Below are 18,576 nucleotides of genomic sequence, written 5' to 3'. Positions count from 1 at the left end.
ATACATTTCCTGGCCTCCCATCACCCCACACTCGATCGTCCTACCCTCGACGTGGGTAGCCATTAGGAGGTGGACCACCAAAGCCCGGAGGGGGGGCACCTCCCGGTGGTGGCATGAATCCCTGAGGTGGAGTCGGGCCGTTGAAGCCAACAGGAGGGGGGTACATTTGCTGACCTGGACCAACAGGAGGGGGCGGAGCAAACCCCGGTGGTGGGTGGAAGGGCACTGGACCGCCAAACCCGGCCTGGCTGGGGGGTGGACGCGCCGGGAGACCAGATGGTGGGGGCGGGAGGTTGCTCATACGACCACCGCCTCCGCTTGGCATAGCTGGTGGCATACCGCCGCCGTAGGGAATTGGGGGAGGACCACCGCGACCGCCCATGGCTGCTGGTCCAGTTGGTAAGGGCCCGCCGTACGCCGCGACTGGAACTGGCGGCATGCCTCCCGGCCCGAGGGGAGGGACAACTGGGGGCACCATGCCGACTGGTGGAGGAATGGCGGCCATGGAGGGGTCGATCATGGGCGGGACGGCGGCGACTGGTGTGACGGGTGTTGTGGCGGCGATGGGGGCATTCATATGGAAGGCTGGCGGGAGAACCTGTTGCTCGGGCACTATGTTGTGCTTCTTGCCTTCGGCGGCCAGTCTTCTTTCCGCCTCATCACCGTGGCGCTCGCCCTTGCCGTCCTTCTTGTACGCATAGTCTACACTGATAGCCTTGCTCAAGAGATATTGCCCGTTCATGTTCGCCAGCGCGGCGTCGGAGGCCTCGAACGAGTCAAAGCTGACGAAACCATACCCCTTGGAGATGTTGTTGTCGTCGCGCACAATGTTGGGCTGGCGGAGGATCTGACCGAAGGTGCTGAAGGTGTCGTAGAGGATCTTTTCGTCGACTTGGGGGTCGAGGTTGTTGATAAAAAGCTCGGCGCCAATGTCGACCGTCTTTTGCTTGTCGGCGGACGCCTTATTGACGCGGAGGGGCTTGCCGTGAACACGGATGCCATTCAGACACTTGGCGGCGTACTCGGCGGATTCGGGGGTGTCGAACTCGATGAAGCCGTAGCCTTGGTGGTTGCGGGTGACGCGGTCGAGGGGCATATGGACCTGGCGGACGGGGCCGACTTGGGTCATGAGCTCTGTGAGGAGCTCTTGGGTAAAGCGCTCGTCTATGTTGCCGACGTAGACGGTGGCATCTTTGTTTTGCTCCCTAAAAAGGAGGAATTTAGCCATGTTGAATCTCCTGATGATCGACATGGTGGAAATGTTTGCTTGCTATATCTGTGGGAAATGTTATGTGTTCGTGGGAAGACATACCAGTGTTTTGACATTTTGGGATTATCTACACCTGTCGTGGAGAAAGGGGGCTTGCTGGATGGCAACTGGGTGGTGGTTTCGTCAATTGTAAAAAGACGCCTCTCGCAGCTACCTTTCCACCAAAGAAGCGCGGTGCGTTGAGAAGTCGCGAGTTTTCTGGAGAAGGTGGGTGGGTCCGGCGGTTGACTTGCAGGGGTCAGCTTGCAGGGCGACATGGGGTCAGCCGCGCCAAGCTTTGTCCAGGAAGTGACCGCCCAAAAACCGATTCTGCCACTGGAACATCATCATTGATTGAGAGACTGCTCCATCTTGCAACCCCACGACGACCACATACCCCAGATTCCCATATCAGGACAATCACAAACCGCCAAAATGTTCCGTCTTTCAGAGGAGTCCAAGGTACGCAGACCTGACCGGCAGGGTTACGAGGGAATGAAGCAGCTGGCTAACCACGCAACAGGAGCGCATTGGCAAGCTCATTGAGATCTCGCGCGTTGCCCTTCACTAGTATGTTGGACGAGCCGGACAGCTTTAGCGAGCGAAATACTGACTGTAGCAGTGGCTATCTCCCCTTCATCCTCTATCTTGGTATGTCACCTTGTCTGGTTATCTAGCAAAAACATGACAACTGACACTTCACAGGCTACACCCGCAGCGACCCTCGGCCATCCATGGTCCGGTATGTCTCCGCCGACGCTTTGTCCTGACACCCGATCTTTGAACCTCAGCATCTAACTATCTCTGCAGCCTCCTCTCTCCCCTTTCTTAAGTAGCGACGATAAATACCTCGAGATATGGAAAGGGAACAGTGATGGACCGAGTGTATCAGTACAACAACTCAAAATGATGGCGCCGCGCTGGGAAAAGCGCAACGGGCAAGGAGCATCAGGAGGGATAAAGCGGGATTATGGGTTGGGGGTAGTTCGTCATCAGCAGAGCGAACGAGGGCGAGCAAGTGATACCATAACCGTGATTGTACATTATAATAGCAGACACAACTCCTGCATCATGAATCTACTCATGACTGTTCATTTTGCTCTTTCTTTTTCTTCCTCTTTGTCAAGCTAACGTGGATTTCAAGTCTTGGCGTAGCTATCACCGTCGCCGGCCAAACGGCGCCGAAAAATGCTTCTTAAATCCCGGTTTCAGTCGGCCATGCTCGGCCGAGGATCCCGGAAACTTTTTTTTGGGACGAACAGCAGGAACCCTTGCGTCATAGCTTTTTTTCCGCGACTCTTGATAAACAACACTCGCTTTTGCGCCTACACATGCGCACCGTTTGATTTTTGTTTACACGGAGCCGTTTGTTTACGATGTCATGTAGCTAGACATTTTCACCCCAGGTATTAAATGACGAAACCACCACAAGATGAGCGCAGCGGCGGTGGGAGGCTCTCCTCCCCCGCGCTCGTCGAGACGGTGGCCGGCTTGTCGGCCGGCACCATGGCCACCCTGATTGTGCACCCGCTTGATATAGTCAAGACACGAATGCAGAGTATTTTTTTTATTTTATTTTTTTATTTCTCCTCGTCTCAAATTTATATGACAAGGTGTACTGACTGGTGAAATTAGTCCACCGCTCGTCACACAGCCCTAATACCCCCCCACCAACAACAGTCTCTTTGATCCGCACGCTCAGCTCCAACCCGAAACCGCTCGCGAGTCTTTATAGGGGGTTAACACCCAACTTGATCGGGAATGCCACGAGCTGGGCGTCGTTTTTCTTTTTCAAGAATAATGTTGAGAGGGGGATCTTGTATCTCAAATCATCGTCATCCTCCCCCTCCCAGCAAAATGTGGGGGGCCTGTCACCACCAGACTTTTTTGTTGCCTCGTTGGCGGCCGGGGCGCTAACTCAGATTATCACCAACCCGATCTGGGTGCTCAAGACACGGATGGTCTCCTCTGACGCGGGGACAAAGGGTGCCTACCCTCACATGCTCGCCGGGGCTGCCGATTTGTTTCAGACGGAGGGGATAAAGGGGTTTTATAGAGGGTTGGGGGTGGGGATGTTGGCTGTTAGTCACGGGGCGGTGCAGTTTGCTGTCTATGACCCGCTCAAGAAGATGTACTCGGCACGGCATAAGGAGAGGAAAGAAGGGGATATGAGCAATGAGGCGACTGTTGTCCTGAGTACGATTGCCAAGTTGGTTGCTGGGGGGGTTACCTACCCGCTTCAGGTACTGAGGAGCAGGTTACAGGGCTACGAGGCAGAGGAGAGGTTTGGCAGGGGGATAAAGGGCGTGGTGAGGCAGCTTTGGAGGGAGGAGGGGATAAGGGGGTTTTATCGGGGGGTTATGCCTGGTGTTGTGAGGGTTTTGCCGGCGACGTGGGTGACGTTTTTGGTGTATGAGAATGTGAGGTTTTATTTGCCGAGGTGGGGGAGCTGATTAAAGTGGTTAAACAGATGGTAGATGACTGTATTATTTGTACATATATATAGGGTATCATTATTTGCTCTTGTCTATGGGTGTGGCTTTTGTGGGCGTAATCGGACTCTGAGATACATATAATATCATTTTCTGCTCGACAAAGGCACATACGACTATATGCAGCTGAAAATACGGCATCCCGTCCGCTCTGCCTGAGTCAAACAGCTGACAGCCAAACTAGTACTCAGGTGGGTGACCACTGGGGATTCTTTGGTGTTGTATGTTTTTGCTGTTTTGGGAGAGTGCATATAAACTCCATCAACAAGTCTTGGCAGCAGTCCCAACTTCATATTTCCACTCCCTTTTTTGTCCACCAGTCTGGATACTCATTCAGATTGATGATGACTACTCTCTGGAAGATCTTCCTGGTTCAAAACTGTATCTGGTATGAGAAAATCTCATTGCTGAATCATTAGACATCTATCTGACACCTACTCTCAACATGGGCGAGTGTCAAAATCAGTCAATTACTTTCATGGTATATAACTAAACACAAGATACAAACACCATAATTTTCTCTCCCCCAAACATACACACTACAACAAACAGTATCTGCACACCCGAGATACACATATATCTCTTTCTCCTGCAGCCACCAACCAAAAGTCGAAAAAGTTTAAAAATCGCCTAATGATACAACGCCATCCTTATATGCAAATTCCCACATTTCCCAGGCTTTAGCTTCCCCCCCCCCCTTCACTCTCTCAAACAAAAATAATGATATAATGTGTGAAGCGAAAAAGAAACCAAAAAAAATATCCCCTTTGCTTATACCACACAACCCCTTCCCACAACCTTGGTATATGTTATATGTTCCAAACAAAAAATAGTCAAACAAACCCTGCTTTTTGGCTTCTTTGTATAACACCCACGTCTTCCACCCGTGTATATTCCAACAACAAATCCAAACACACTTCATCAAACAACCCATATTATGCCCCCGCAAACCGGAGCCGTATATATCATGTGGACAGAAGAAAGAAAGGCTTAACCCTCGCAAACCCACTCCGCGAAAACACACCACCTAGCCGTCCGATCAGCAAGCACCAACCCCCTCCAGACGCCCCGCTCGCTACATTTGATAATCGTCTCCCACAACCCCCCATCCCCCGCATCCACCCCTTCCTCGTTGTGCAACCCCGACGAGCTGGGCGACATGATCTTGCCCGCGATTCCCACCCCTCTCCTCTCCTCCTTTCTCATCAACCTCAAGATTTTTCCTCCTGGGGTTTGAATCGCCAGTTTCGCCGGCTTGCTACTGCCCCCGCTGCTGTTGGATGTAGTCGTCGACGGCATGGACCCAGCCGCACTACTAGTCATGCTCATGGCACTACCAGGCCGCATAAACGGTATCGGGCTCGCGCCTCCCCTTCTGTTTTCCTCGGCGGGGGACACGGGCGTGATGGCTGCCGAGCTGGGATGTTGACGGATGGCGAAGACAAACGTGTTGTTCAGTGCTAACCGCTGGCACTGGGGTTGGACAACGTAAATGTCGTGTCTTTGCGCGTGGGGGGTGGGGTGGCGGGTGACGAATTCGTAGGGTGGGTTTTCGCCCGTGTGGATGACTGGCAGGGCAAAAGCCAAGGGATGGGGGATGTCCTTGATGCTGTGCATCAACCCACGCTTGCCGGCATAGATTTTCAGGACACCGGTTCCTTCGTCGCCGGGGAGGAGAGCCTTGACCGTGTACCGCTTCACGCTGCCATGCCAGTCTGCCTGGGCGAGAGCTCGCTTCTTTACTACATCGCCAGACTCAAAAAGGTCGCCGTCCATATCTCGGGAGTAAGCCCGGACCTCAACCTCGGCGGCGACTTCGACATCAGGAGGCACATTAAACTTAACGTGGACCATCTCGAGATCTTCGATGCGGACAAGGGAGGTGTTGTAGTCCACCATTTGCAGATCGTTCTTGAAGAAAGGCGGGCAAGCGCAGGGGAGATTGAGGAGCGTCTCGTGGGCCACGGGTGGGCACAGGTGCTGCTGGGCGTGGTGCTCTGGGATGTGCGTCCAGCAAAGCTCGGATGGGCGGACGAGGAACCACCAAGGGTCGGCGGATGATGAGCCGTGGCTCGAGTACAAGGCCCGCTTAGGGTTCGATGGACTGGCAAGGCAGCAGTCCATGAAGCGCCACTCATTATCGACCAGGACAGCGTTCCACCAGTGGTTGGATCTGGGCATGATGTTGACTTCTGGAATCTCTCCCGGAGTTTTGAGGTAGCCGCGAACAACCTCGCAGCCAAGGCCGACGGCGGCGCACATTTCCAACACCAGCACGGCATACTCCTCGGCACACCCACGTCGGGACTGAATGACCTGTCTAGTATCAACCTCGCCCTCAAAATCCTCTTCCCAGCAGATATGCTCAGCAACCCAAGTAAAGATGGCTCGCAGTCTCTGGACATCACTCCGATAGGGACGGCAGACGAATGTTGTCGCCAAGGTGATGGCCGTGGTCGTCGGCGCAAGATTTGTCAGGAACCGCGAGTTCTTGTCCACCTGGCTCAAGTTAATGGCATGATAGTTGGTCGGCTCAGCAACCGGCATCCCATCAGCCCCCTCATCACCGTCGATACTGCTGTACAGCTCGTCGACTGGATCAAGCGCTGGATAATCCAACATCTGACATCTTTCTTTTCTCTCCACCTTTTCGTTGAAGCTCAGCGAATTCGACCGGTTAATATCACGACGGACCTGCACCCAATCAACGCCGCCACCCATGCCCATGTCTCTGGGGGGTGGCATCTTGCTAGGGAGCAACGCGGCAGAAGACATTGACGTTAGGGCAGGTGTAGAGCGATTCGAGGATGAAAGGTTGGAGGTGCTAGCTCCAGCAGCGGCGATGCTTCCTCGCGTGCTGGCCACTCCCGTCTTGGCAGACTCCAGAATGCGCTTGATGAAATTCTGCTTCTTCGGCTTGGGTGTTACCAGACCTCCAAGACCGGGAAGCGCAGGCATGGGATCCTCGGTGAAGCCCAACTGTGACTTGGAGCGGCGTTGCTGATTCTGGTGGTCAGACGCGTGGCTACTGTGATAAGTCACTCCTGAAAAGGGCGTCTCAGGCCGACCGCTATCAGCGTCGTTTAGAAGCTCCCGCAAACCAAGCGCGCTGTGGGCCCTACTCCGATTCTTGCGTGCAAGGCTGCCGGCGCTCGTTGCGCTGATTCCTCCAGCTGACACACCGCTCATCAAGCTCCGATCGGTACTCTGCGTGTTCGATGAGCTATTTGTTGAATTGGTTTTGGTGGTAAAGGTCCTGTTGAGGATATTCCGGCCCACGCCTTCATAGCCCGACTTCTTGTGCCTCAACTTTTGCTCCGGTGGGGCATCCATACCCATGGAAGACTTTGGCCTGTCATACACGCTGCTCTTAGGTGGCGGTGGAGGGGCTTCGTCCTCTTCAGTAACGCTAGCATTATGCTGGTGCATGGTTCTGAGTCTGGATTCCATGCGCTCGACATAGTTGCTGAGCTGCGGGAGATGTGGTTCTTGAGAGCTTTCGAGTGGCGTTGGTTCCACAGACGAGTCGGCCGTACCGCTGTTTGTTTCATACCCCTCGTCAATATGAGCTGGTATCCCCATTGATGTATTGGGCCGTAGCTGCGAGGTCCGCTTCCGCTCCTTTCTTGAACGCGCATGCACCATATCAAACGAAGCAGGGGACCAAGGGTCCAACACAGGCGGTTCTGGAGATGGCTCACGGCCGGCACTGACAGTGGAACCAGCACCGAGAGCATCCAACTGCTCCATCACATCATCCATCGCTTCTCTCAGCGGTGATGGTGTAAGGCCATCGATACCAGGAGAGGGCGGGCAAGGGGTTGTAAGCGTCCTCGGCGTGTGAAAACCTGATTGTTGTGGTGGTTCGTAGGACACGTTAGAGTGATGTCGTGAAACGTTGCCCTGTCCATATGAAGCATTGGAATTTCCTCTCGATAGTGCTGACTGCTCCCTGGAAATGCCCGTAAAGTAACCTTCATCCTGAGAGAACTGAGACTCCTGCCGCGTGACCTTGGTTCGGTGGGGAGGCGGTGGTGGTGGAGGAGGCGAATCTGACCTATCAATGTTTCGGTCGAGACTTAGATGGTACGTGTGCTGTCTCCCATGCTGAGGAGGTGCTGGAGAGTTGTGCCTCTCTAAGCTCATATGATGTACATGGTGGCGGTGGGAGAGAGGTGGCCCGGATGGCATTGTCGAATCCACACTCTGGTGGAAAGAGCTCTGTTGTCTCGCCTCGGGAGGCCTGTAAGGGATGTATGAAGGAGTGGGCGATGGTGCTCTGGGGTCAAATCCATCATCTTGTGGGGGCGCTGGAGATGGCGCCCTTGAATCGTAGGCATGATGTTGCGGAGGTGCTGGAGACGCTGCTCTCATGCCGTAGCCACCATGTTGGGGAGGAGCTGGCGATGCTGCCCTCATGCCATAGGCATTGTGTTGCAGTGGTGCTGGGGAAGCTGCCCGCATATCATAGCCACCGTGATGCGGCGGCGCTGGTGATGCCGCCCTCATATCATAACCCCCGTGGTGTGGGGGAGCTGGCGAAGCGGCCCTCATGTCATAGTTACCATGATGTGGTGGCGCGGGTGAAATAGCGCGCGGGTTGTATCCCACATCCTGCGGTGGTGCCGGTGACGGAGATCTGGAGATGTAGTTGTGGTGTTGAGGAGGGGCGGGAGATGGTGCCCTAGAACCACCATGGTGATATTCCGGCATAGGTGAAGGGCTTCTTGACCCATAATTTTGGTGGTGAGTTGGAGCGGGAGAGGGTGCTCGGTGATTATAACTGGAATTCGAAGGGGGTGCGGGCGAAATCTCTCGTTGCCTTCTAGTAGATGGGCGGACTGGGGAGGTATTGTCCATCGAGTTGACCGATGTATCGCGGGATCGGGCGACTGGAATGGCATCTTCTTTCTTGTAGCCATCTCTGAACGTTTCTGGGACCTTTGCCGTCGTATAATGCGGCGCTTTTGCATAAGCCTCGAATGGTTTCCGAAACGTCCTGGATTTTTGTGGCGTATGCTTTGGACTTGGTGTATTACCGTTTGGCAAGGGGCTGGTTGACCTCGTCGTTGGGCGAAACGTCTCTGGCAATACTTCGACAAAATTAGAAGGAAACAGTCCGACCGCTCTTCTGTCGCGAAATAGACGACCTGTCCACCACGAGCCATCGCCGGCATTCAGACATTCAATTAAATCTCCCTCAATAAACCCAAGATCTCGCTTGCTCTAGAACAAAAGAACAAAACAATGCCGTTAGCTGAGTCCCCGAGCCGCGAAAAAAAAGAAAAGAAAAGAAAAGTCAACAATCGCATTGCATTGCATCGCACGAACCTCTCCTCCCCAAGAATAAACCGCCCTGACCCAGCACGGGAAGCGCGTCGGTAATGGTAATGGCGCAGGCACCATTTTTGCGAATCTTCAATCGAGTCGTCCAAGGCGGCAGTGACAGTGGCAGGTACAATAACGCAGCGGTCGGTTAGTGCCCCTGTACAGTGATTTGATGTCGATTGTCGTCGCTGCTGCGACTCGGCGCAAACAATGGTGCCGCGGTCGTTCGAGTGCTCGAGTTGCGGTGCTCGCACAGGTCGTCGTATGTATACAAATGCAGGTACACAAGAGGAGGTTGTTGCGCGCCAAAATGAATGAATGAATGAATGAATGAATGTTAATGACGGCACCGGCCTAAGAATCGAACTCGCCTGGAGGCTGGGAAGCAGCTGTGGAGATGTCGAGGAGCGGCGCCATCCAAGGCCAAGACAGGGCAGACGCCAGACCAGGACCAGTGGACAACAGAAACAAGGAACTTCACAGCAGCAACTTCACCACGCGACCACAACCAAAGTGACGACGACGACGGGCAGGAAAGAATGGAATACAGGCGAAGGGATCCCAGGCCTTAGTTTCCCCCACTATGTAGGTGCTCCTGGAGTTCAGTTGTAATAGCAAACGCAGATGAAGGGTAACAGCCGGGCGGGCATTTTGTTCAGGGCGGAACAAGGATCTCTCAGCAAATGGAGACGGCTGGTGAGAGCCCCCCAAGGGCGGTCGAAAGCAAGGCCCAAGCTCCCTCTCCAGCTGTGTCGTTGCGTGGGGCAACCGGCCACCACCCCACCTGAGCAAGGCTTTTCGGTAGCATGCCGCCCAAGTGCCGGGCATTTGGTTGAGGGTGCCGGTGATTGGCCCTTAGCGCGCTGTTCCTCGAGCTGCAGCCTGTGGAATGCAGGACGCTGCAAGCTGCGCAGTAGAAAGAAACGCCGGTTCTTCAAGAACTGTCTCGACCCGTCGTCCACTTTTCTATTCCCAGCCGTGGAGTATTCACTCAAAAAACACCATGATTCTGGCCCCATCCGCCCTGCTACTGGACGGGTACAGCATCTTCTCATCAGTCTTCGTATCTCGACCAACAACAACAACAACGCCAACGCCGCTGCAGATCCGGGCGGCACTCCGAAACTCGTCCAGGGTCCGCCCTACCTCCCGCTAGATCTTTAAGTAAACAATGGCCCGTGCCCGCCAAACGCAGCACCCGGACAACCAAGCCGCCAACTGAGAACACCAGATCCAGGGGTTTAATAGCGAACGGCTGACACAGGCCCAACGCGGGCGCTGTTTCCTCTTGTCCAGCCCAGGATCCCATCGACAAGAAAGAAAACCGTCCGAACTCCCTCCTCCCTCCCTCGCTTTCTCCGCCTCCGGTCTCTCCCGTCCCAACCCATCCCTTCTCCTTTTTCCCAAGGACTTCTCTAGGACCATCGAGGTTCGGTTTGGAAAGGCGACAACAATCCAAGACCCAGGTTGCGCTCGGTTGCTTTAATAACCTTGAATCCCCGCCTCGCGCCTATCTAATCACCCCGATCGATTTGCGACCAAGGGCAGACCCAACCCTACGAATACTCCACCATCCCGTGTGTGGGCTGAGGCGCAATGGCAGACGAAGGCGTCGCAGACCACTACCAGGTGCTGGAGGAGCTCGGCCGTGAGTGCGCATTGCGCTGTTGCCCTGCCCTGGAACGTGGGAAACTGACTGTGACGCAGGCGGTAGTTTTGGCGTGGTCTACAAGGCCATTGAGAAGAAGACAGGGGAGACAGTTGCGATCAAACATGTATGGTGGTTTTTTGTCATTTTCCTCGTCGGTCAAACATGTCTCGGGCGTTCTGTGGTATTAATGTCATTGTGTTGCGCACAGATCGATCTCGAGTCTAGTGACGATGATATCCATGAAATTCAGCAAGAAATATCCGTGCTCAGCACCTGTGCCAGTGCTCATGTCACCCAGTACAAGGCCAGCTTTCTCCGTGGACACAAGCTGTGGATTGTGATGGAATATCTGGGAGGAGGGTCCTGCCTGGATTTGGTATGCATGCACTTTACTTAATCGTGCCTCTTGGCGATGCCCCGTTCTAACAGTTACATTGCAGCTCAAACCGGGCGTGTTTCCAGAAGTCCATATTGCCATCATTTGCCGAGAACTGCTCCTTGGTCTGGAATACCTCCACGCAGAGGGCAAGATTCATCGTGACATCAAGGCTGCCAATGTCTTGCTGTCAGAGACTGGAAAAGTCAAGCTTGCCGACTTTGGTGTTGCCGCCCAGCTGACGCATATGAAGTCGCAGCGCAACACCTTCGTCGGCACTCCCTTTTGGATGGCCCCTGAAGTCATCCAGCAGAATGGCTATGATTTCAAGGCGGATATCTGGTCCTTGGGCATCACGGCGATTGAGTTTGCGACTGGCGAGCCACCCCATGCTCAGACACATCCCATGAAAGTTCTCTTCCAGATCCCTAAGCAGGACCCCCCGAGGCTCGAAGGGAAGTTTAGCAAGGAGTTCAAGGACTTCATCGCACAATGTCTCGTCAAAGCACCGCATCTCCGGCCCACCGCAAAGGAACTGCTTAAGCATCGGTTCATCCGTTCAGCCGGCAAAGTGGAAGCTCTCCAGGAGCTCATATACCGCAAGCAAGTTGCCGATGCCAAGACGGAGCGTGTGAAGATGCCAGTGTACTATCAAGAGACGCTGCAAACTCTCTCGCCCAAGGATGGGGCAGACGAGTGGGTGTTTGACACGGTCAAATCAGTCGTCCCACAACAAAAACGCGGTACGGTCAGGTCTAGAAAACCGTCTGTCGTTCACGGGATAGAGGACGCCATGCATAAGCTCGACGTCAAAGATGGGCCCCTCCAGCCCACCACCCCAAGTACCGTCCGGAAGTCGACAGTCCGCCGCCAGTCCCTCCGTCAAAGCCAGCAAGCCAACCGCCAGGTTTCCAACGGCTCGCCCCGTGCGTCTGTTGCGGCTAAGCGGCCATTACAACCAGACATGTCGTTTGGTAACTCGGGCTCGACTATGCGTTTATTCCGGAGGGTACCATCTGACACATCGACCAACCCTTCACATCATGGCGGTTCCTCCCCCAGTGACTCGTTCATCTATGACAACAGCGAGAACAGACCACCAACCTCGTACTCGTACCAAGCCCCGGTAGAACCGCACAGCAAAGAAGCCTTTTTAGGGAGAAGGCTCTACAACAAGGCTCTAGAACCCTGTCTAGACGAACTCCACGCCCAGACAGCAGGCTCAGCAAAAAGGGAGGCACTGGCGAGGTTATCTGACGCTTTGGCCCATCTAGATGCTGTCGACCCTGAGGGGTCCTATCACCTCCTCCGAAGCATCATGTCGACAGTATCTCAAGACACAAAGCTAAGCAATGCTTTTGTCCCGCAACTACCCCAACAACAACACCATCATCAACAACAACAACAACAACAACAACAGCAGCAGCAGCAGCAGCAGCAATACCAACAACAGCAACAACATAAACAAACCCTCAGCGAGGGCACCCCCCAAGGAGGAACAGTCGTCAAAGACCAAAGAACAAAGCCAGCAGCCTTGCAGCCACCACCAGGGTTGTCGAGCTCACCGACGAAGTTGATGATTTCACAGGATAACCCACATCTCGCGTCTCATAGGAGGAGGAGGGAGAGTAATATTGGTGGGGCGGAGAACGCGCTGGGGATCGTTAATGGGGGAAGGGGAGGGGGGTCGCCGGATAAGGAAGCACGGGAGAGAGAGAGAGAGGCGAAAGAGAATAGGGAACGGGATAAGGAGAAGATGGCGATGGCGGCGTTGGAGGCAAAGTTTCCGGGGAGGCCGGCGGTGCAGGGGATGGAGCATTGTAAGGCGCTGGGTGATTTGCTTTATGCTAGGTGGACGGATGGGTTGAGGTTGAGGTGGGGGGGTGTGGGGGGGCATTGACGGAATTAGGGGGTGGATGTGTAAGGTTACTGTTGGCATTCTGTGAGAGCGGGCGAGCAGGCGAGCGTTGATTTCACCCGAGACTGGACGATGGTTTGGTTTGGTTTGTTGTGCTGGTTCGTTGGTGTACTTTTGCTGTTCATATTTTTGAACAAACGAAGCTCGGACGAAGCACGACCACGACGAAGTCAAGAAGCTGGGATGATGATTTTCTTTGGGTCATTTTTTCCTTGCATTTCATCTCAACATTACCTTTTTTTTTTTCAATCTCATGGTAATGGCTGGACGGACCAAACTTGGGGGACATTTGCATATTTTCTGGAGTTTTTGGGTTGGGAGGCCGTAGTTGATGGTCAGCAGAAACAACAACTGAGGGATGTCAAGGTTGTGAAGGATTGCCGGGGGGGTATAAACGAGGCATCAAGAGAGGTAAATTAGAGTTGTACTGTGTGGTAATAATGTAAAGAGTATTATGACATGAAAAACACTGTCTTTGCTTTGTAGGTTGGACCTGGTATGGTTTCACTTCTCGAACATACGGTCTTCTGAGTGGATATGGTTTTTTGGGCGGTATTGGTTGCTTTCAGTCATCCAGTTGTTGATATGAGTCAATAGCACACATGACTGTCTTCTAACATGTTAAATGGATATGCCATTCTACTCTACATCAAGTAAGCTTTCCGCACAGTGAAACCCATGTTAAATCCACTCGGGTATTATGTTAAACCATATTCGCCACCACATCTATCCCTCTATATGTTGAATCCTTCTCATCTTCACCCCTCTTACATCTTTTCTGATATTTTCTCATCTCTTCTCCTCCAACTTGCTCTTACTCTCTAACCCATACCCCCCAATCCCCAAATTCCCCGAATTATAACTCAACCCCTCCGGCCCCCTCCTCAACTGGTCTCTCGGCCCCCTTCTATCCAAGTCCTCCTTCAACCACCTTAACACCAACTCCCCTAGCCGACTGTTTCCCGTCTCTTTTTCTCCCCCCAGTTTACTCTCCAACATCTCCTCCGTCGTCCCCCACTCCACCACCGTCCCAAGATGCATATGCACCAAATGCGTCGGCCACCCCGCCAAATTATCCAATATGTGCGTCGCATACACAACCGTGCACTCCCTCTCCTCCGTCTCCTTTTTCAAAAAGCTCAAAAACTGACTCCGGGACCAGACGTCCAGGTCGACGGTGATTTCATCCAATAACAGGATCGTCCACGGCCGGACTAGGCCCATGGCGAGCTGGACCCTGCGGCGCTCGCCGTCGGAAACGGCGTGCATCCTCCACCTGGTATCGATGTCGAGAACGGCGACGAGCTCGTCACGACGGTCGGGGTATTGGTCCCCGCCGACGGAGCGGAGGAGCTCGTCGACGCCGATGTCGGTGCGGACGATGGCGTTGAGGACCCATTCCAGGCCGAGGTAGGTCACGCCCTCGAGGCCGACTTTGAAGGGGTCGTTGCCGCCGATGGTGATTGTGCCTGCTGGCGCTAGGCGTTTTCCCGCCAAGAGGCGGAGGAGGGTGGTTTTGCCTGCGCCGTTGGCGCCGATCAAGAGGGTGCGGGATCTGGGGGGGAGGGAGAGGGTTATGCCTGAGAGGCCGGTGGAGTGGTCTTGGAAGAGGTAGGAGAGGTTGTTTGTTACTACCGAGGGGGGGCCGGAAGGGGGGGCCATTTTTGATGGTGTGATTGTGTGCTGCTGTCGTGTTTTGTCAAATTGATGTGGTGTTGTTATGGGATTGTGAGATGTAAAGGTGAGTTGAGCCTCAATTGCAGTGTGAAAATCTCACTCGACCACGAGGCTTTTGAAAGTTGAGAGATGGAAAGAGGCAAATCAGGTGATGGAGATCGCCTTTATCGCAAGATATCTGACCTTCCTAAAACAAAACCTTCCTCAAAAAAAAACCAACGTTAAAAACCTGCCACCGGATCCAAATCTTGGCCACTGCCTACCCGTAAGGTGGAAAATAAAAGACCGGAGTATCCTCTCCTGAACTACATCTCACCAACCCTCCCAAAGCTCGTCTAGAGAGCAGTTGGATTTGTCTCGAGGGGTGGAGGGGCAATAAAAGCGGGGCAGCTCATCCAAAGCTCCCGTCTATTCATCACATCACACAGAGCTTGCTGCTCCCTTCTTTTCTCTCACAAAGCTCTTGATTTTCTTGCCAATAGCAGAGCTTCAAACATAAACCACAAATTCACCTAAAACTATCACATACGACCATAGACAACTGAAAATACGGGATCCCGTCCGCTCTCCCCTAGTCAAACAGTTGATCGGCAGATTAGTACTCAGGTGGGTGACCACTGGGGAATCCCTGCTGTTGTATGTTTTTGCTGCTTTTGTCAGTCTATTTATTGAGTCTTGGCAACCCCCGAGTTCCCCCTTTTTAGTTAGAGAAGAAAGATATATAATTTTTACTACTCTTTCAAAAATATAAATAAGAAAAAAATTTTAATGTAAAATAGCCTGAAAATAACTATAAATTACATTTTTTTTTCTTTTTTTTTTTAAAAAAAAGAAAGTAAAAATTTAGAATATATATGTAGGGCCTTAGGAAAGCGATGCGAGCGAAATCGAATCCATCTTGGAAAAGTCGGAGCAAGTGTTGGATTTTTGAATTTTCTTCTCAGGGTTAGAGGTTTAGGTGGCCAGAGGGGGGTCCCTGCCAGATCGAGGGGGGGCCACAAACAAAACTCTCTTTAGTTACTACACAGCAAACTGCGGATTGGAATGTCAGTTTGTTAATTTGTTTACGGCAAGGCTGAGGAGCGTATCAATGGGTTGTAACGCGGGTTTATTTGTTCAAACTGAAAAGGTTCGGGGGGCTGATCTTGGTGGTATTTAATTTAGAGACGAACTGACTTTCATCAGGAGCCGACGGGCTTGGTTTCCTTGAGGTAGTTGCAAAGATTGATCGTCGCTGGCCGGGCGGTTATGGTCTCTTTGAGTGGCGTTATTGGGAAGTATACTGATGCGAGTTGTGAGGTGAGTATGAAGAGAAGAAGTAGAAAAAAGACAGGACAGGATCGCGTCACATAGCAAACATGATCTTGACCTAGGCAGGCAGTGAGTATTTGATGAGGCGCAGGTTCTCCATGATTACTCTCCCGCTCGAAGGCTTCTCAAAAAGAACTTGACGGTTTCATGCCTCGGAGTATGAAGCCCGGCGCCAACATCATGGTTCGAGCGGGCCCAATAATAGACTCGTTGGAGATCGGGTTATATCTCTTGCTTTGGACGGTTATTCGATATACGTATTGTGATGGGAACTGATTTACTTGCTGAACCCTACCAAGCATGGGCTTCTCTCCAGAGCAGCGTAAGTGATCCTTGAGTATGGCCCGGCTTCGATCATGTCTCCCAGAGTGTTGACCAGAGTTTTCAGCGCGACTATCAGTCATACCACGGCCACCAGGTCCGACCAGAGGGACTCCTGATCGCTAATATCGTTACAGACAATGACCGAAAGGGCGTCAAGATCCTTCCGGGAGAGGTCTTTTGCCGGATTGAGTTTGAAAGATGGGATCCTCTGCCCAACCGCCAAGAGTTTCTCCTCCACATCTGGACTGATCCGCCATGTACGCGGTCAGCACGAGCTGGATATCCAGACTTGGATGGCAAGTGGGAGGGTTGTGATGCTGAGGAGAGGAGCAAGGGTGGGAGGCCGACTAGGCAGGCTATTGCCAAGGCTTTGGGTAAGTCCATGAGGTGAAACAAAAAAAATTTCACTGACTTATGTTTAGTCGTGTATAAACAGTGGAATAAGTTGATTTCTGCGGAAGATGAGGCGGCAGAGGAGGCTGGGAAGCAGACAGTCAACCAACGGTTTGCAGAAGAACGTGCCGATAAGGCTCAGAGATTCAGTGAGAAACGTGAGTAGGAATGGTGATATTTCTTTCTCGGTCTTGGGGCTAATAGTCATTCAGAATCACGAAGCAAGACAATGCAGGCCGGCCTGGATCACGAAGCAACCAAGAGCGCCGAAGACATTCGATTAAACGCAAAGTATTACTTTTAACGGCCGAATAAGGAGAGATGGCTCATCAACCATCGTGGGAATGATGTGGGAATCCTCTCTCCTTGTAAGTAACTGATCTAGAGAGGTATACTAATAGTACGGTATATAACAGGCTCCTAGGAAAGAGGCATACCGGTTTCTCAAAGAAGATTATCCAGACAATATTGAGCGCGAAGGTTTAATCCGACATGCGGTTAGGTGCAGCGACTGTAGGTATGCTGGATGTAAGAAGTTTGATACTGGACGAGGTAATTAGAGAACTAATAACACTAATATTAATCTAACATATAACCAATGCAACTTCAACTTCCACGACTGCATTTATGTGCAGAAATTCGGGTTCTTGAAGGCTGCTTTGGCAGCGCATGCCTTCGATAGGGAACCGTACGAAGGACCCCCTGAGCATGGCGTTCCTAAGGGTTGGGAAGGGGTCAACTAAGCAAAGTAGAGTAATAGCAGCTTCATGGGTCTGTCGGTAGAATTTGGTTATACCTAGGTACCTCAGAGTCATTCAACGATACACAATCAAAGATGATCAAAAAAGAGATCGCATTCCTGTCTATCGAAGAAGGGGCGTCTAAGTCTAATTATCCATGCAACACCTCCATGTTGTCGAGCGTCAATCAAAACGGTGGGTTCCAAAGTGAAGAAAAAACGAAGAGGTACAAAGGTTTACCCCGAATCACCAAAACCTCCCGCTCCCAGCCATCGATTGCTTAACAACCATACTCAACAAACAGCCCGCTCTTGTCATTCAGCTCGAAGGCGACCAGACCTATGGCCGCAATCTCGATTATAAACAGCCTTATTCACTCGCAAGGAAAACTGGCGATGGTCAATTTGACCGCTTTTGTGGTCTTCTTGTCGGGCAGGGCGGAAGGAATCCGGAATGTACCGACGACGGGGCTAACTTTGACGCCGTGTTCGTTAGAGTGGAAATCAACCACATTGATGGGAAGGGGGCTACGGCCATCCTCAACGCCAGAGTCGATAATCGGATAGCCGGCCGGGAAGTCGGCGATGAGAGAGCAGGTGCCGTGGGTACCGTCGGGGAGGGAGAAAGTCAAGACTTCGGGTTCCACGGGTTCATTGGAGTGGGTGGCGATGTGGACCTTGTACGATTCCGACTTCACACGCTGGCAAGTGGATTGGTCGGTATGAGAGGTGGGGGCCGCAAGGGGAGAGGCCGGCAGCGGCTGACAGGGTGATGAAGAGGGTTGAGAAATGCATCTTGAAGGGTGCAAGAAGGTGGTCCGACTTTCAATTTGAGTGTAGGCGCCGGCCGAGGTCGCAGTTAAAAGTGTAAGGTAAGAGAGGCTTGAGGCTGTGATGATGTGAAATAGAGATGAGACTTGTTTTAGGGGAGAACCGGTATCTTATAGACATATCCTCTAAGGTCTAACTGGCATGATGGAGAGTTCATCCGAAGGTTGAGCAAGGACATCACCGCCTTTGTGCTCCTCACAGGCTAAATTCAGAATACTTAGATTTCCTACTGATGACAGTATAATGACTTTGGAAATTATTATATTTAAATTGAAGGTTAATTGTAA

The 18,576-nt window shown here is 52.5% G+C and overlaps 7 protein-coding genes across 7 annotated transcripts, besides 2 other annotated features; 4 read left to right on the top strand and 3 right to left on the bottom strand.

Moving 5' to 3' along the window:
• Positions 1-40: 40 nt before the first annotated feature.
• Positions 41-1,252, bottom strand: PODANS_2_10890 (uncharacterized protein; the record flags this gene model as incomplete). Its single annotated transcript, XM_001911866.1, has 1 exon — positions 41-1,252. One exon carries the CDS (start codon positions 1,250-1,252, stop codon positions 41-43), a length of 1,212 nt encoding a protein of 403 aa, XP_001911901.1.
• A 432-nt stretch (positions 1,253-1,684) lies between these two features.
• Positions 1,685-2,081, top strand: PODANS_2_10880 (uncharacterized protein; the record flags this gene model as incomplete). The annotated part of the gene is made up of 5 exons (XM_001911865.1): positions 1,685-1,711; positions 1,773-1,819; positions 1,872-1,900; positions 1,955-1,991; positions 2,060-2,081. 5 exons carry the CDS (start codon positions 1,685-1,687, stop codon positions 2,079-2,081), a joined length of 162 nt encoding a protein of 53 aa, XP_001911900.1.
• Positions 2,082-2,755: 674 nt separating this feature from the next.
• On the top strand, positions 2,756-3,702 carry PODANS_2_10870 (uncharacterized protein; the record flags this gene model as incomplete). The annotated part of the gene is made up of 2 exons (XM_001911864.1): positions 2,756-2,807; positions 2,885-3,702. 2 exons carry the CDS (start codon positions 2,756-2,758, stop codon positions 3,700-3,702), a joined length of 870 nt encoding a protein of 289 aa, XP_001911899.1.
• Positions 3,703-3,848: 146 nt separating this feature from the next.
• Positions 3,849-3,973: a sequence feature (rRNA 5S).
• A 758-nt stretch (positions 3,974-4,731) lies between these two features.
• Positions 4,732-9,147, bottom strand: PODANS_2_10860 (uncharacterized protein; the record flags this gene model as incomplete). Its single annotated transcript, XM_001911863.1, has 2 exons — positions 4,732-8,967; positions 9,073-9,147. 2 exons carry the CDS (start codon positions 9,145-9,147, stop codon positions 4,732-4,734), a joined length of 4,311 nt encoding a protein of 1,436 aa, XP_001911898.1.
• A 1,518-nt stretch (positions 9,148-10,665) lies between these two features.
• On the top strand, positions 10,666-12,996 carry PODANS_2_10850 (uncharacterized protein; the record flags this gene model as incomplete). Its single annotated transcript, XM_001911862.1, has 3 exons — positions 10,666-10,717; positions 10,777-11,096; positions 11,161-12,996. 3 exons carry the CDS (start codon positions 10,666-10,668, stop codon positions 12,994-12,996), a joined length of 2,208 nt encoding a protein of 735 aa, XP_001911897.1.
• An 807-nt stretch (positions 12,997-13,803) lies between these two features.
• Positions 13,804-14,676, bottom strand: PODANS_2_10840 (uncharacterized protein; the record flags this gene model as incomplete). The annotated part of the gene is made up of 1 exon (XM_001911861.1): positions 13,804-14,676. The coding sequence occupies one exon, from the start codon at positions 14,674-14,676 to the stop codon at positions 13,804-13,806; it is 873 nt and encodes a 290-aa protein (XP_001911896.1).
• A 530-nt stretch (positions 14,677-15,206) lies between these two features.
• Positions 15,207-15,338: a sequence feature (rRNA 5S).
• A 964-nt stretch (positions 15,339-16,302) lies between these two features.
• Positions 16,303-17,023, top strand: PODANS_2_10835 (uncharacterized protein; the record flags this gene model as incomplete). Its single annotated transcript, XM_001911860.1, has 4 exons — positions 16,303-16,324; positions 16,461-16,700; positions 16,749-16,877; positions 16,932-17,023. 4 exons carry the CDS (start codon positions 16,303-16,305, stop codon positions 17,021-17,023), a joined length of 483 nt encoding a protein of 160 aa, XP_001911895.1.
• Positions 17,024-18,576: the final 1,553 nt, after the last annotated feature.

The sequence above is a fragment of the Podospora anserina genome, chromosome 2 (assembly GCF_000226545.1).
Source record: "Podospora anserina S mat+ genomic DNA chromosome 2, supercontig 2".
In the NCBI taxonomy this organism is placed as follows: Eukaryota; Fungi; Ascomycota; class Sordariomycetes; order Sordariales; family Podosporaceae; genus Podospora; species Podospora anserina.
This window is presented reverse-complemented; position numbering and strand designations above follow the sequence as displayed.